Source organism: Hirundo rustica, chromosome 16 (genome assembly GCF_015227805.2).
Source record: "Hirundo rustica isolate bHirRus1 chromosome 16, bHirRus1.pri.v3, whole genome shotgun sequence".
NCBI classification, from domain to species: Eukaryota; Metazoa; Chordata; class Aves; order Passeriformes; family Hirundinidae; genus Hirundo; species Hirundo rustica.
In genome coordinates this window covers 2,853,340-2,867,091 of record NC_053465.1, presented here as the reverse complement: position 1 = coordinate 2,867,091, position 13,752 = coordinate 2,853,340, and the positions used below count along the sequence as shown (strand labels likewise).

The 13,752-nt window shown below is 42.5% G+C and overlaps 1 protein-coding gene across 1 annotated transcript; it reads right to left on the bottom strand.

Annotated features, from left to right (window-relative positions):
- Nucleotides 1–5,569: 5,569 nt before the first annotated feature.
- Nucleotides 5,570–13,261, bottom strand: PCK1 (phosphoenolpyruvate carboxykinase 1). Its single transcript, XM_040080230.1, has 10 exons — nucleotides 13,102–13,261; nucleotides 12,612–12,885; nucleotides 11,065–11,246; nucleotides 10,253–10,456; nucleotides 9,711–9,898; nucleotides 8,651–8,813; nucleotides 8,307–8,531; nucleotides 8,073–8,204; nucleotides 7,237–7,332; nucleotides 5,570–6,656 (listed from the first exon to the last, which is right to left on the bottom strand). Exons 2-10 carry the CDS (start codon nucleotides 12,833–12,835, stop codon nucleotides 6,202–6,204), a joined length of 1,869 nt encoding a protein of 622 aa, XP_039936164.1. The 5' UTR covers nucleotides 12,836–12,885; nucleotides 13,102–13,261; the 3' UTR covers nucleotides 5,570–6,201.
- Between the last annotated feature and the right edge of the window lie 491 nt (nucleotides 13,262–13,752).

The window sequence follows — 13,752 nt, the reverse complement described above, 5'->3', positions numbered from 1 at the left end:
GAGCAATCATAATTTGGCCAGAAATAAATGTCTGCAAAAATCTTTTTAAAGTCTCTCCCTCATGTAGGTTTCTGCAGCCTTCTTGAGAGACAAGCCGTAAAAACTGATGGGACTTTTGGAAATGGTTGGTGGGACTTCTAGGACTGGGCAGAAGTCCAAACAATTTCTTGTAATCTTCTCCACATAGATCTGTTATTGCTGGGGCAGGTACCAGATGCATTATCACTACTAATCTCCTTCAAGGGTGGAGGGGTGCCTGAATGTAGATAACTATGATGAAATAGAGCCAGATTTCTGTCTTTATACAATAAAGACCAGGAAAATGCCACGGAATCCAAGGCTTGCTTTTACTTATTAGTGTCAGAAGGCTATTGTTTTTGGACTCTAAGACCACCAATCAACCCACAGCTCTAAACCAGCCTCCCCCTCCCTTTCCCAACTCCTGTCCTACTTTAAATTTATAGCTAATTTATGGCTTTTTTTTTCTTCTCTATTGGTTACCTCTGGAGCTTGACACAACTGTTGGTAGTATCACTTTGAGAGGCAAAACGAGGCTGAATGTGGGGGTTTTGCTGGGGTTTGTTTTTGCGCAGATTCTCCTGGTCACCACCAAAGCCAGCTGTCCATCTCCACTCTCCTGGCTGTGTGGCTCTCCATGAAGTTGTTATTTAAGGCAATCCAGGGACTGAGGTGGAACAAAAGTCCAGGCACGCTTACCTTAGCCTGGGCAGACCTGAATGAGCTACAGGAGAAGGAACAGGGGAGTCAGGGTGCTCAGGGTCAAGGCAGAAGCATCCCATGGGTCTCACCACCCTTCTGGCTCCTGCCAGCAGGAATAACTCCTGGGAGAGTTGTACCCCTCATGATTCCATGTCATTCAAAGTCACCCCGCTTCCGCAGCATTCCTGGACATGGAGGGTGATGTTGTTCACCCTGTGGGTGGGAATTCGTCTCCATGCTCCTCTCCAGGCTCTGCTGACTTCCCAGCCAGCTGAACTGCCATCATCTTGTAGCTTAAGGCTTCAGTCTCTTTCCAACCTTGGATAAATTTAAAGCCGCTATTCATAGCTGCTCTCAGGATCTGGAGCTCCAGAACACCATGGGAAGTTTCTCATCTGTTCAGGAAGACACAGATAAATATAGTGATGGTTTCCAGCGGGTAAGACGGGGTTTTGTTGTTCTATTCACGTTCAGAGCTGGCATTTGTGCTGTTGCTGTGCCAGCCTCCACCATGGTGACAGGCCTTTCTAGGATTTCTGATGAGATGGGAAGGATGACAGGTTCAGACCATCAGCTGAGTTTTAAAGCCCACAAACCTATACACAGCAGGGGTAAGATCTATTTATTGTGAGCCTAGGAGCTATTTTCTGTGGAGGATGAGCTTAGTTTGTGCTGGAGAGCAGCTGTTTATCAGGATCAAGTTTCTGGGAGGGACTGTTCCTTGGCCATCTCAACCTGGGAAATGGCCTTGTGATGCTTTACAAGAAAAGGAGCAAAAACTACAGTCTTGGTTCAAAAAAAGAACGAAACCAACAAAAATTAACCACAGCGGTTTACGAAGGGATTTTTTAGTTGAATAAAAGGCCTTGAGGCTGCATAAAAAAACAGCACAAAATCTTTGATATGTTCCTTCGGGAGGATTAAACCAGATGTTTTCCCTTTTCCAATGGCCAGCATCTGACATTTCCAAAGAAGACACAAAGAACATTTCTGGGATGCATATTAGAAAAAGTTCTGCTTGCAGCTTATCAGCTTGAAGGAAAGCTGAAGGCAGAATCATCTCAGAACTTATGTCTGGTCAATTTACACTGAGAAAAGGCATGGCAAGAAGCACCAGTGTGAGGAGGAGCAAAACAAATTTCAAGGTGACTGTCACTGATGGCATCAAAGGCAGAACAAAGCCCTCCATGCGGGGTAGGGACAACTCAGAGGTCTTTTGCATGGCAAAGGTGCCATAACCATGTTTTTGTTTGCAAGGATCAGAGCACAGCCTGAATTCTTCATATTAATATATGTGGATTTCTGCAATTTGCTCACTAAATCCTTCTCTGGTAAAGTTTTGCAGCCAACAAATCCACGGTGGCGGCAGAATGCAGTAAAGGAATACAATAGCCATTAGGGCTATTTTTCCTTTCTCATTTTCCCCACCTAGCTGTTCTGCACAAGGACACACAGATGGGGCAGGACGTGGTTTGGAATCTCAGGGAGGGGGATTTGCCAACACTCATTTGACCAACGTGCCCTTTTGTACTGCTGAGGTTAAACCTCTGCCAGAACTGTCCTCCGCAATCAACACCAACAATTACTGATCTGGAGTTTAGAGTGCTCAGCTTTGCCATCCGCAGCAGCATTCCCACGGTCTTCCAGCCAGGTACATCTCTAGTTACAATAATTGTCTTTCAGTTGGGGAGCTGACTGACTATACTGCCGCAAGTATGGAATAAATCATGTTACTATGGTAGCCAAGGTTTTTGGAAAACAGCATTTCCCAGAGCACAAATGCTGCCATTTCTCTGAATTTTGCTTCTTTTCCTGAAAATAGCATCCCAGAATTGTGAGAGGTTTGAAGTTGGGTTTCACTATTTTGCAACACGAGTTCTGCAGCAAGCTGGATGCTGCTTTTCAGGTTTATTTATTTATTCGGTTTAACCTTCGTGATGTTGACGGAATCCAGGTGCGTGGATATCTTATATACTCAAGCTAATTACTGCTGAGGCTGACATCTGAGATGGGGATTTGAAGGAACAAGACAAAACACAGTCAAAACTTGACCTTAAACATGAGAAATGAGTCCAAAGGATGGCATCGGGCTTGGAGGCTTCTCAGCCTGTGCAAGGATTGGGCCAAGGTCTAGGTCTGAGCTCTGGAATTATCCGTGCTAACACGAGCACTTGGCACTGAGGACAGACTTTCTGCCCTGTGAGGAACTGTGCGAAATTTAAGGTAGTTGAGCACAGCCTTCCCTGGATGTGGTGCATCCCTCCCACCGCTCTTGTCCAGGGAATCACGGCACAAACAAGGTACAGGGATCATATCCTCAAGAGCATTAATGGTTAAACTGTGATTTTAATTTTGTCTCTCTTCTTCTGAGCCACCGGTACATCCACAAGTGTTTTAACAAAGTATTTTGTTTCTCACTTCCCAGAATACCAAGTGCATTTCATAACACAGCTGTTGCAAATGTTATGGCTCTGTACACTTCATGTGTTAGTCTTGCCTGTGCTTCCCTTCTCTGAATAGCATTTAATAGGCCAAGTTTTATATTTCTCTACTAATTTGTTGAAATTTATTGCATTTGTTGCCTTCCCCTCTTTCTTTTGAAAATCAGGGGAACTTCCAAATTTCAATTTAAAAGCATTTTGTTTTTATGGAGCATAGTATTTGTTGGAGGGAGTAGAGTTGAGATCATAATCTGGCACAGTTGACTAAGTTTCTAAATTTTAAACCACCGCCTTCTCTCTTTTTAAACATTTTCTCTGCCAATACTAAACATTTTGATCATTCAAAATGTAAATTGTACTCCCCATAGATGCTGATGGGTTGAGGATATATTTACATACAAAGGAGCTGTTGAATGACTCACGAAAAAACTCATTTTCTTCTCATTCTTAACAGTACAGCAGATTTTCCCCCCCATTTTCTGGTTTCCGGAATGATCTGTGTCTCGGAGCAGTGTTTGAAAAGGTGCATGTGGTTAAAATGTGTGCAGCGAGAGAACCACAAATGGTTTAAATACTTTTTGCCAGAGGAGCTCGTGATAGGCGCCGTCCATGAGTTGTGCTGTGTTACGCAGAAAAAAAACACCCTGAGCAGAACCTGAGGGCAGTGGTGGTCAAAGGAAGGAAAATTCCCTGGTTCTTTGGGGTGAGGAGGAGAAAGCAGGGTGTTAGTCAGAATATGAAAGTGTCTTGGGCTGTAAGATGTTCTGGAGGCAGTTAGCACTTTATAGCGCCGGTGTTGCTAGAGCTGGGCGTGTGCTGTAAGACCTCAGTGATGGTATCTGTATCTCCTCACGGAGCAGCGTTTTATGGGAGAAGTGTCGCTTGGTTTTCCCATGTCCATATGCCTGCTGGGCTGGGGCCCCTGGCACAGATTCCTCTGGCAGGAAGCAGGAGTCGTTTCTTTGGAACACTCCTTTGAGCCTGGTTGTGTTTGGGAAGGTGGAGCAGCACACTGGAGTGCTCAGGGAGCTCTGGAAAGCCCCAAGCTTCTGTACATCTCCTGGGCAGCATTTCAAGCCGTGCCTGGAACGTTTGCACTGCTCAGGGCTGGGATCCTCTCCCGAGGCCCATAAGAAACCCCGAGGCTGCAACTGGCCATAACTCTGGTATCACCACGACAGATTTTCTCAGCTCTCCTTGTTCTTCCTTAGACTTATCCAAATACCAGTCCAGAACCATCACACCAGTTTGGAGTGGCCCAGGCTTTTCATCAGCTATTTATAGAATTACTTTATTAACAAATTTATTTTATACGCTTGACAGTAATGCTTGAATCTGAGGAGTGCGTATTCCAGTCTTCCTTGGCTCACTTCCACTGATTTATTTACTGTCTTCCACCTTGATTTTTCTGGTAATTTGGAGCCCACTCAAGAGGACACATATAGGTGGCCCTATAGGAGATGCAGATGTGATTTTGATCACCTCCACAGAGGCTGCACCACTCTCCTCCATTTCCACCACAGCCTTCCACTGTCTGTTCTTTGTGCGACCTATGCATTGACTTGGGCTCTATTATTCACTTCAGAACTGATAATGTTTGTGTAAAGTCTTAAGCATGGGGTCAGGGGGTAGTCAAAGCCTTTTCAGATTATGTGACCTCTCCTAGCAAACTTCCAAGGGCAGTTGTTGACCAGCCCTGGCACTGTTTGCTCTGCAAGGAAGCAGGGTCTGTAAAAAGGCTTATTACACAATGTAAGTGATTTTCTTTTTGCTAAGCAAATATTTGCAATATGTTTTGGGAGGCCAAGCATTCAAAGTGAAAAAGTAGGATACTCGCCAGGGACACGGGAAGCACATAAATGACACCTCTAATTGGGAGAACATAGGCTGGTTTTAGTGTCTTGGCTCTACAAGGAAGCCAACACAGGTTCCTGCCCTGATTTTCATTGAGCTCTAAGGCTTTAGGCATCCCGACTAATCTGGAAAACTTTTTTCCCAAATTGTCTTTACTTCAACAGCTGCACTCGTTACTCTTGCAAAAGCCAAGGTACTGTGGAACAGGGACAAATCCTATGACTTTAACAAATGAGCCAGGTCCTAAGATGGGGCTTTCCTAGAGGGTAGTTTATTTTATAAATGCCTGAAGTAACTAACAGTGCCCAGTTATGGAGAGTGTGTCACCATCTGGATGACTGCTCACAGCTGGTATCATAATTTTCAGATCATTCCTTTGGCTTGAATTGAAGTTGCAAAGACAGTATGTGGCTTAAACTTGGCTCAGGAGTAGCAGATCAACTCTAGTCAACATCTAACTTCCACATGTGCATCTGTCCCTGTGCTGTGGTATTGACAGGAGCCTCAATTTATATGCATGCAGTTTATAAATGGCAAGAATAGTGGAAATGAGGTAATATTTTGTATAAACATTTATTTTATAGTTAAAGAACAAGCCATTCAAAACATCTGGAAATCACAGGAACATGAGTAATATATAACAGCAATATCTTAAATATGCATTAGTAATATAAAGTCATCTTTCACTCTGATAGGAGTTACAACTTCATTTTTCTAAAAAGTATTTAAGACATGAAATATGTTTAGGTAATACATATATACAGCATCTAATTTTCTCTCCTCTTTCGAGTGGAGTCTGAGACTCCAGAGGTTTCTGTGATGGAAACAATGTGCTACAACTTGAAGGCTGGATTGGTTTGGATTGTGTATGCAGAACTCGGCAAATAATTTACACCCATCATGGCTCTGTGTGCATGTAAGTGACAGAGCAGGGGCTTCAGACCCTGCACACGTGCACTCCCACAGCTGCTCACCTATTCACAACAACCGATGCAGTTATAAATCATTAGGTCTGGAGTTATTTCTAGAATGTCTCTGTATCTATATCCTAACTAAGCTATGACCTACTTTCATTATAACCCCCTGCCCATCAGTGTGCTGTTATGCTTCCAGTGGTGATTTGGTAAAACGTGTTTGCCCTGTCTCAGCATGTGCGAACTGATAAATAATTGTGGGTTTGATCAGCTTACAGCTGTTTTATCCTCATCTCTAAGGCAAGCAATTCCCTTTCTATTTCATAGGGAAGGTCAGCATTAACTTGCACTTCGAAGTATTGCTTGATTTCTTCTACCTCCTTTTCCCAGAACTCTTTTGAGATATCAAACAGTTCGGTCAGGTTGACATCTTCTAAACCCTTCAAGTTCAAAGCAGCCTCGGTAGGGATGTAACCTATGGCAGTTGGTTTGGCAGAGGCTTTCCCTTCAATTCTGTTGAACATCCACTCCAGCACACGGGAATTCTCTCCGAAGCCAGGCCACAGGAATTTCCCTTGGCTGTCTTTCCGGAACCAGTTAACGTGAAAGATCCTGGGTAGTTTTGCAGCTGGACGATGGGCCATGCTCAGCCAGTGGGCCAAGTATTTGCCAAAGTTGTAGCCAAAGAAAGGCCTCATGGCAAATGGATCGTGCATAATGATTTTGCCTGTTCGAAACACAGATGGAGAAGGTAAGGGAATAAATCGCACATTTATTCTAAAGCACAAAGACTCAGATCCTTCCAGGGTTTAGTACCCATGATCCCTTCACCACCCTTCTGAGCCAAAGAGCTTTGAGAAACAACACAAGCTTTATCCTTGATGCACAAAAGGTTCAAATTAAATTAAAGTTTGTTATTAAATTTCTTAAGTCTCAGGTCAAGCAGCTTAAATGAAGATCCTCAAGAGGTGGCTATCATTCATGCTTTTATGTTGAGCTCTAGCAGAAGAGAAAATTTAAATTTTTTTATCCCAGACTGTAACAAGAACTCCTTGTCAAGGCTTCTGGCAACCCTGTGCCTGCATCCTGTTCTGTATGCTTGCCACCTAAGGGATTATTTTGCTTAATTTGACTTTTACAGAAAATTTGGCTGTTAATTCCAGGACAAATATTTTCTACTGTGAAAATGCACAGGTTGCAAAATTAGCTGCCAAGACTGAAATGTGAAAGAGCAGGGGGAAGGAGAGGGCAGGCAGTCCAGAGGGGCCTGCTTTTAATACAGGTAGATAGATTAAATTTTGATTTACCTTTGTGCTCAGCAGCTGCTGTTGCTTCAGACCTCATGGCTGCTCCTACAAATACTCCATGCTTCCAGTTAAAGGCCTCATATACAAGAGGGACACCTATAAAGAACAAAATCACTCCAGTAATTAGAGGTCCAGAAACATTTTTATGACAGGTTTTGCTATCTGGGATAGTGCTGTATGCATATGCATACTGGATAATGTATTCTATTTTTTCCTTTTTTTTTTTTTTTTTTTTTTTTTTAAATTAGTTCATTTCCTGCCCTCTTACAGCAAAGAAGTTTAAATGAATGTTTTCAAAACTGGCTACTCATTACTGAACTCATCCAGTGGGAGATACCTGGGACATCAGAATTTCCAGCAGATGTCAGAGGAAATAGACTCTGGTCCTGTGGTCATATTAGACTCAGACCTAGCATTACTTCTATTTCTTTTCCCACCTTTAGGTGACCTTCAGCAGAACAATTTATTTTACTTCCTTTTCTTTAGACTATCTAAAATGGATTAATTTCTCTAACCATTTGCTACTCAAACTACATGCAAATTGACACCAATACAGCAATTTTCTATGAGTCTACTACCCATGGTAGTGGGTCCTGATCTCCCTCCGGCCCTTTGTTATTATTACCTGTTTTGTGTTAACATCAAACAACTCAGACACTGAAACACCAGTGCCTGGAAGCATGTGTGCCAAAGGCTAACACGGAGAAATTGGACTAACGTGGTTATTTCCTTGCTTTTGCAGCTGTGAAAGCAAAACCTGTGTCTATGCCCAGCTGTGTGTCAACCCTTCTGCAGCCAGCATTTCAGCCTGGAAACGTGGCTGCTGCATCTCTTACCAGCTGGTCTGCGGCCTCCAAAAATGATCCCTTCGATGGGAACGCCTTCGGGAGACTCCCAGGCAGGATCCATGATGGGGCACTGCCTGGCTGGGGAGCAGAACCTGGAGTTGGGGTGGGCACAAGGTTCTCCTGCACAGAACACAATAAAAAGGTAATGTTGGCAGAATTAATTTAAATTCATCCATAATTTTCAAAGAAGGCCAAGAGAAGGCCATGGTGTGGGTCAGGTACCGTTGTCTGGGGACCAATCCTTGTTCTTCCATGAGGTCACTGTTACTCCAGCTGGCAGGGGCTCATCAATGCCTTCCCAGTAAACACCTCCGTCACTGGTTTCTGCCACGTTGGTAAAGATGGTGTTCTTGAATATGGTTTTAATAGCATTGGGGTTTGTTTTGACTGAAGTTCCCGGGGCGACACCAAAAAAGCCATTTTCAGGATTGATTGCCCTCAAGTTGCCTGGAAGTTAAATGACAAAATATAAGTAAATCATATTCATTTAATTCTATCCAGAAGTTTGTAGCATGTCTTACTGCACCTACAGCAACCTGCAAAACACTCCAATTTAATTTCCATACCTTGTTCATCAAATTTCATCCAGGCAATATCATCACCCACACACTCAATTTTCCATCCTGGCAGGCTTGGGTTCATCATGGCCAAGTTAGTTTTTCCACATGCACTAGGGAATGCTGCAGCAAAGTACTTCTTTTTACCTTCTGGATTGGTAATCCCCAGGATCTATTGAAAAAATAATGCAACTGTTAAACGCAGCCTTTTTTTCCTTGTACTTTTTGTTTTGGAGATTCTCTCCCAGCAAGTGGAAATGATAAAATATAGAATTATTCACATTTGTTCCTACAGAATAAACACCACATAATATTGTTGTCAAATAACTCAAGCTGTATTTTTTAAATCAGAGAGTCAATTCTTCTTGCCATTAGAATATCTGTAAGAAATTCTTCTATTTTTTTTTTTAATGTTAAGTCTGTATATAATAAGCATTTATTTTTATTTTGCTGATTAAAGACCATACACCTCTGCGCTTCTCTGTCGAGACAGAAGAAAACCAGGCAATATTCTTTTGGCTGCACAAGTGGAGTGAAGAGAAAGCACTTTGTGCATGGATATTTCTGCTCTTCTCAAAGACCACGGATATTTTTTCTAAGGCTGTTCTCTTATGCACTCTGAAATTCTTTTTTTCAGTTGTATTTTATGGTGGTAGAATGTTTAAAGGACAGCAGAAATTAAAAGCCAGAAAGGTTACAGGGCAGAACTCCCTTAGAAAAATCTGATATTTGCAGGTTTTTGAGTGCATAGACCTCTTTATAATTTGGCCCAGTGATGATGTTCAGGCTCTGCTCAAGTACATGGGTCTGCAGACAAAACGTCACTCTCAGAAGTTCCAAATCTTGTTTGTTTTATGCCATTACAGGTCCTATTTTGAATTTTTAGTACTTGTCCTTGCAAGCAGTTCTCTGTTCCTCACGAGCCTGGCACATGAGAGCTTCCTATCTAAAGTTACGGGACTATCCATATGAGACTGATTTCATTGACGGCGGGACGGGAGATGGATTTATGTGGCTCTAATTTGGGGTTTAACGGCTGCTCAAACACACAAGATTTAATAGCTCTTACCAGCATGTGCTCTGCGAGCCAGCCCTCCTCTTTGGCCAGTCTGCTGGCAATTCGGAGAGCAAAGCATTTCTTCCCCAGCAAGGAGTTTCCTCCGTAGCCGCTGCCAAACGAAATGATCTCCCTGCGATCCGGGAGATGAGCAATCAGCGTCAGCTCCGGGTTGCACGGCCAGTTGTTGATTAATGGCTCTGCAGAACAGAATGTTGTACTCATGAATGCAGCAATTTCCATGCTTGATCACGCCGTTGTTTCATCAGCATCGAGCCTCTGACGGCAACCCACACCAGATGCTTCAAGGAAATCCCTGGTAAGTACTAGGGATAATAATCTCCTTTCCATCAAACTCTCGATGAGCTTCGATTCCTTTAACTGAGTTTTGAACCTTGTGCTGTTACACAACCACCCTGGTCTTCTGTGGTGAGGGTGTCCCATGTGCTGAGGACAGGCACTCAGCTCCAAAACACAGTCCTGGGAATTTCCAGGGGTTTTTTAATGGCTCCAAGGGTTTTTTAATGGCTCCTGGGGTTTTTAATGGCTCTTACCTTTTAGCGGCAGAGGGCATCCAACTGAGTGAAGGCATTTTACAAACTCCCCATTGCCCAGGGCTTTCAAAACATCTGTTCCCATCCGTGTCATGATCCTCATGCTGGCCACTACATAGGGTGAATCCGTCAGCTCGATCCCAATCTTGGACAAAGGTGACCCAATAGGCCCCATGCTGAAGGGGATGACATACATTGTACGTCCTGGAAAACAGGGAGTCGCAAGATGTGGCCAAGAGCAAAACAAGGAACATTTGAAGTAACCTTTATTAACATGGAGGTTGTTTCTCAGTCCTTTAAAAGCTATTTGCCTTGTGAGAGCTTCTGATGATGTTTAAAGAGCTGTAGCTTTCTGTTTGTCTAATTGTGTAGCAACAAGTTTTATCTTAAATGCTGAAAGCAGCAGTTCAGACAGTTTGTCTAGCCAGGAGTAAGGGGCGGGGGGTGAAGGCCAAGTTCTCTGTTGGTGTAAATCCCTGAATCTGAAATTATTGCTGTGGATGGAGGGTCCTTCATTCTCATCTCACTTCCTATCTGCTCTTCAGTTGCTGTGTGACTTCCTGAACCAAGTCACACAAATTTTTGTACTTTGACACTCCTTAGGAAAACAAGAGTGCTGGAAAGAGACTGAGGACTGTCCTTGCCCAAGTATTTGGGCCTTTGGTAAAGACATGCATGAAATCAGTGAAGTGACTATTGGGGGTATAAAGCTAAATCTTCAGCTCAAATTGTTCTTTAACAGTAACTTACAACAGTAGTAAGTGTCTCAGCAATGCTGGAAGTTCAGTGTCAATCATCTTTTTCTTGCCTACCTTGCATGCAGCCTGGGAACCTGGTGTTGAAGGCTTTCTCAAAATCTTCCTCAGACATCCAGCGCCCCAGCTGGCTTGTTCCAGTTTTAGGCATTGGAGTGGTATCTCTCTGCTCTTGAGTGATGATGACAGTTTTGCTCTCAATTCTTGCCACATCTCTTGGATCAGTGAGAGCCAACCAGCTGCATTTCACCCAAAATCAGGGAATTAGACTTTAATTATCAATATAGCATTTTTACCCTTTTGTGGGACCACTCTAGCACAAAAGGCTGCTAAAACAATGCTCTGTAAGGTAAAAATCTGTGACAAAGCAGTATAACAGATAACCTCAAAAATCAGTCAGATACTTTTCTTCACACAAACTGTTTAAAGATTTTCCAGTAATAATAACAAATAATATGGCCTAGGAAATTCTTGTTACATGTTAATACTCCTTTGCCTCTTATCTCAGCCTTATTCTCTGTTGCTAACTTTCAGGGAAAAGTTAATCTTGTTTAATTCTCATCAGTGTGAAGTTGTTTTGTACGGGGGCCACAAAATGATGGCTCAAGCTAAGTGGATGCCAAGGAAAGTACTTTAAGTGTTGGTGTAAGTGCCAGAGGGATCTGAACCCAGCTTAGTGGATTGGCATAGTCCCTTAAGTTAGAGGCATCACAAAGGAAATACTGAATATAAGCATGATCATGAAAAGTGAAGTTTATTAAAGGGGATTCTTTTTCCCCTCTAAGGATTTTTTGCCATCTATTTACAATAGAGGGGATTGGTTTACATTTTCACCTCTGTGCATCGAAATTTTCCATGAGTATAAAAATGTTCTAGTTGGGCTGTCACAACCATCATCACTACAGCTAAGCATATAATTAACAATGAATAATTTATCTGGTGAATCTTGCCCTTTTCTCTCCCAAATAGTCTGCAAACAGATTGCCAAATTCCTGCACTTAGTTATTCAAAAGTCTTTGCAGATTTCTCCCATGAAGATCTCGTGGTTGGCACGTAATTCTCAAGTATGCACTTGTTGTTAATATTCTCTTTTCATGTTCAGTTAGTTGGGAGAAATGATGAAATATTTGAAAAAAGTATTTGCAGAATACATTAGAGTCAAAGCTCATTGGCATGATATGAATAATGCCTGTACTGAATAATATTTGAACACCCACAGACCTATTTGAATGCCACAAAAAAGTATGTGATGAATAAACTAATTGGCTAAAACAGTAGAATTCTTCAAAAGAAGATTTGCTCAATAATATTTAGCCATTGCTAATGATAAGTTGCGTAAGTCTCATGACATTATTTCAGTTCCCTGATGTAACTAATCAATAGAGAAAATGTGAAGTTGATAGTCCAATTGAATAATATGCTTTATGCTAATTTTTAGAGGAAAAAATTTGCTTTTCCTGAGTATTTCACCTAAGTAAGCGAAAGTTCCAAAATGTTCATGGAAAGCAAATACTGGAGAGTTATAAGAAGTTTTTAAAGCAAACAGGATAGAAAATGAATTTTCCAATTCTGAGATGATACTTGACTTCATTTAGGCTACTCACCAGTTCTCATACTTGTTCAGCTTCTTGATCATGCCTTGTTCCACCATGATGTCCAGAAGTTTTTTGTTCTCTTCTTCCGAGCCATCGCAGATGTGAATGCACTCAGGCTGGCACAGCTTGGCATTGGTTTCGATGAAATCCCTCGCTTCTGGAGACAGACTCTCCAAATCCCCCTGGACAACCTTGGGCATGACGTTCATCTCGGCTTTCAACTGTGGGGGCATTATTGAAGCTGTTTGGGTTTTGTTGATGGCTGTAAAATACTGATCACAATCTAAAAATCAAATAATTAGGTGTGTTAGCATACTTTCCATTCCAACCAGTATCACAAAGCCTAACAACATGTAATAGAAACAATTTGCAATGGACTTGATTATGTACTGATTCAAAATCAAGGTAGGGAATTTGGATCACTGCTAATTTCAAGGTGGAAAAAAGAGAGGCCATTCTACTAATTTAAGGTGGAAAATATAGAGGCAATTCTACTTACTCTCTATGCAAGGTGGAGCTGGATGCCAGAGAGGATTTTGCCGTACCTTTCAGTTGAGCTCGTTTCACTTGCCTTGGAGCTCTCTTGCAATTGCTGCTTTCCAAGGATGCACCTCCTTCCTTAAATATTCTTTGTGGTAGTGTCCATCCCACCAGTTGAGGTGAGGGAGGCTTGTCCTTTACATCACCACTGGATGTGTCTTGGGACAGTGCCACTGACATTGTCATCATACAGAGTTGTCAACAAAGCAGCCCTGGCGGGGTAATCATTTAACAGGCTTGATTAATGAATGCTGAAAGCGGAGGTTCTTAGCCCCTGGGTTTGCTGTTTTGAAGCAGTTACAAAATTTAGCAGTTTAACCAAACTTCGATCAAATTTGGCTTTGAAATCAAAAACGTCATAACTTCTCGGCGTGTGGGAAAGGTTGAGTACAAAGAGTTTCTGGAACCAGGAACACAGAGGTCATGCACGGAGGCAAAGTGCAGTTGGCACATTTTGTAGGCAGATGGTCACTAGTTGGCTGTGAAGTGGAGGCTCATCCAAGGAGTGTTTACTTACCTTGGGAACATTGCCTGATCCGAGTATAAAGTTCAGCAGTGAGCACTGACAGGCCTGAATAACCACGACATACACAAGCCCACAGCTGTTATT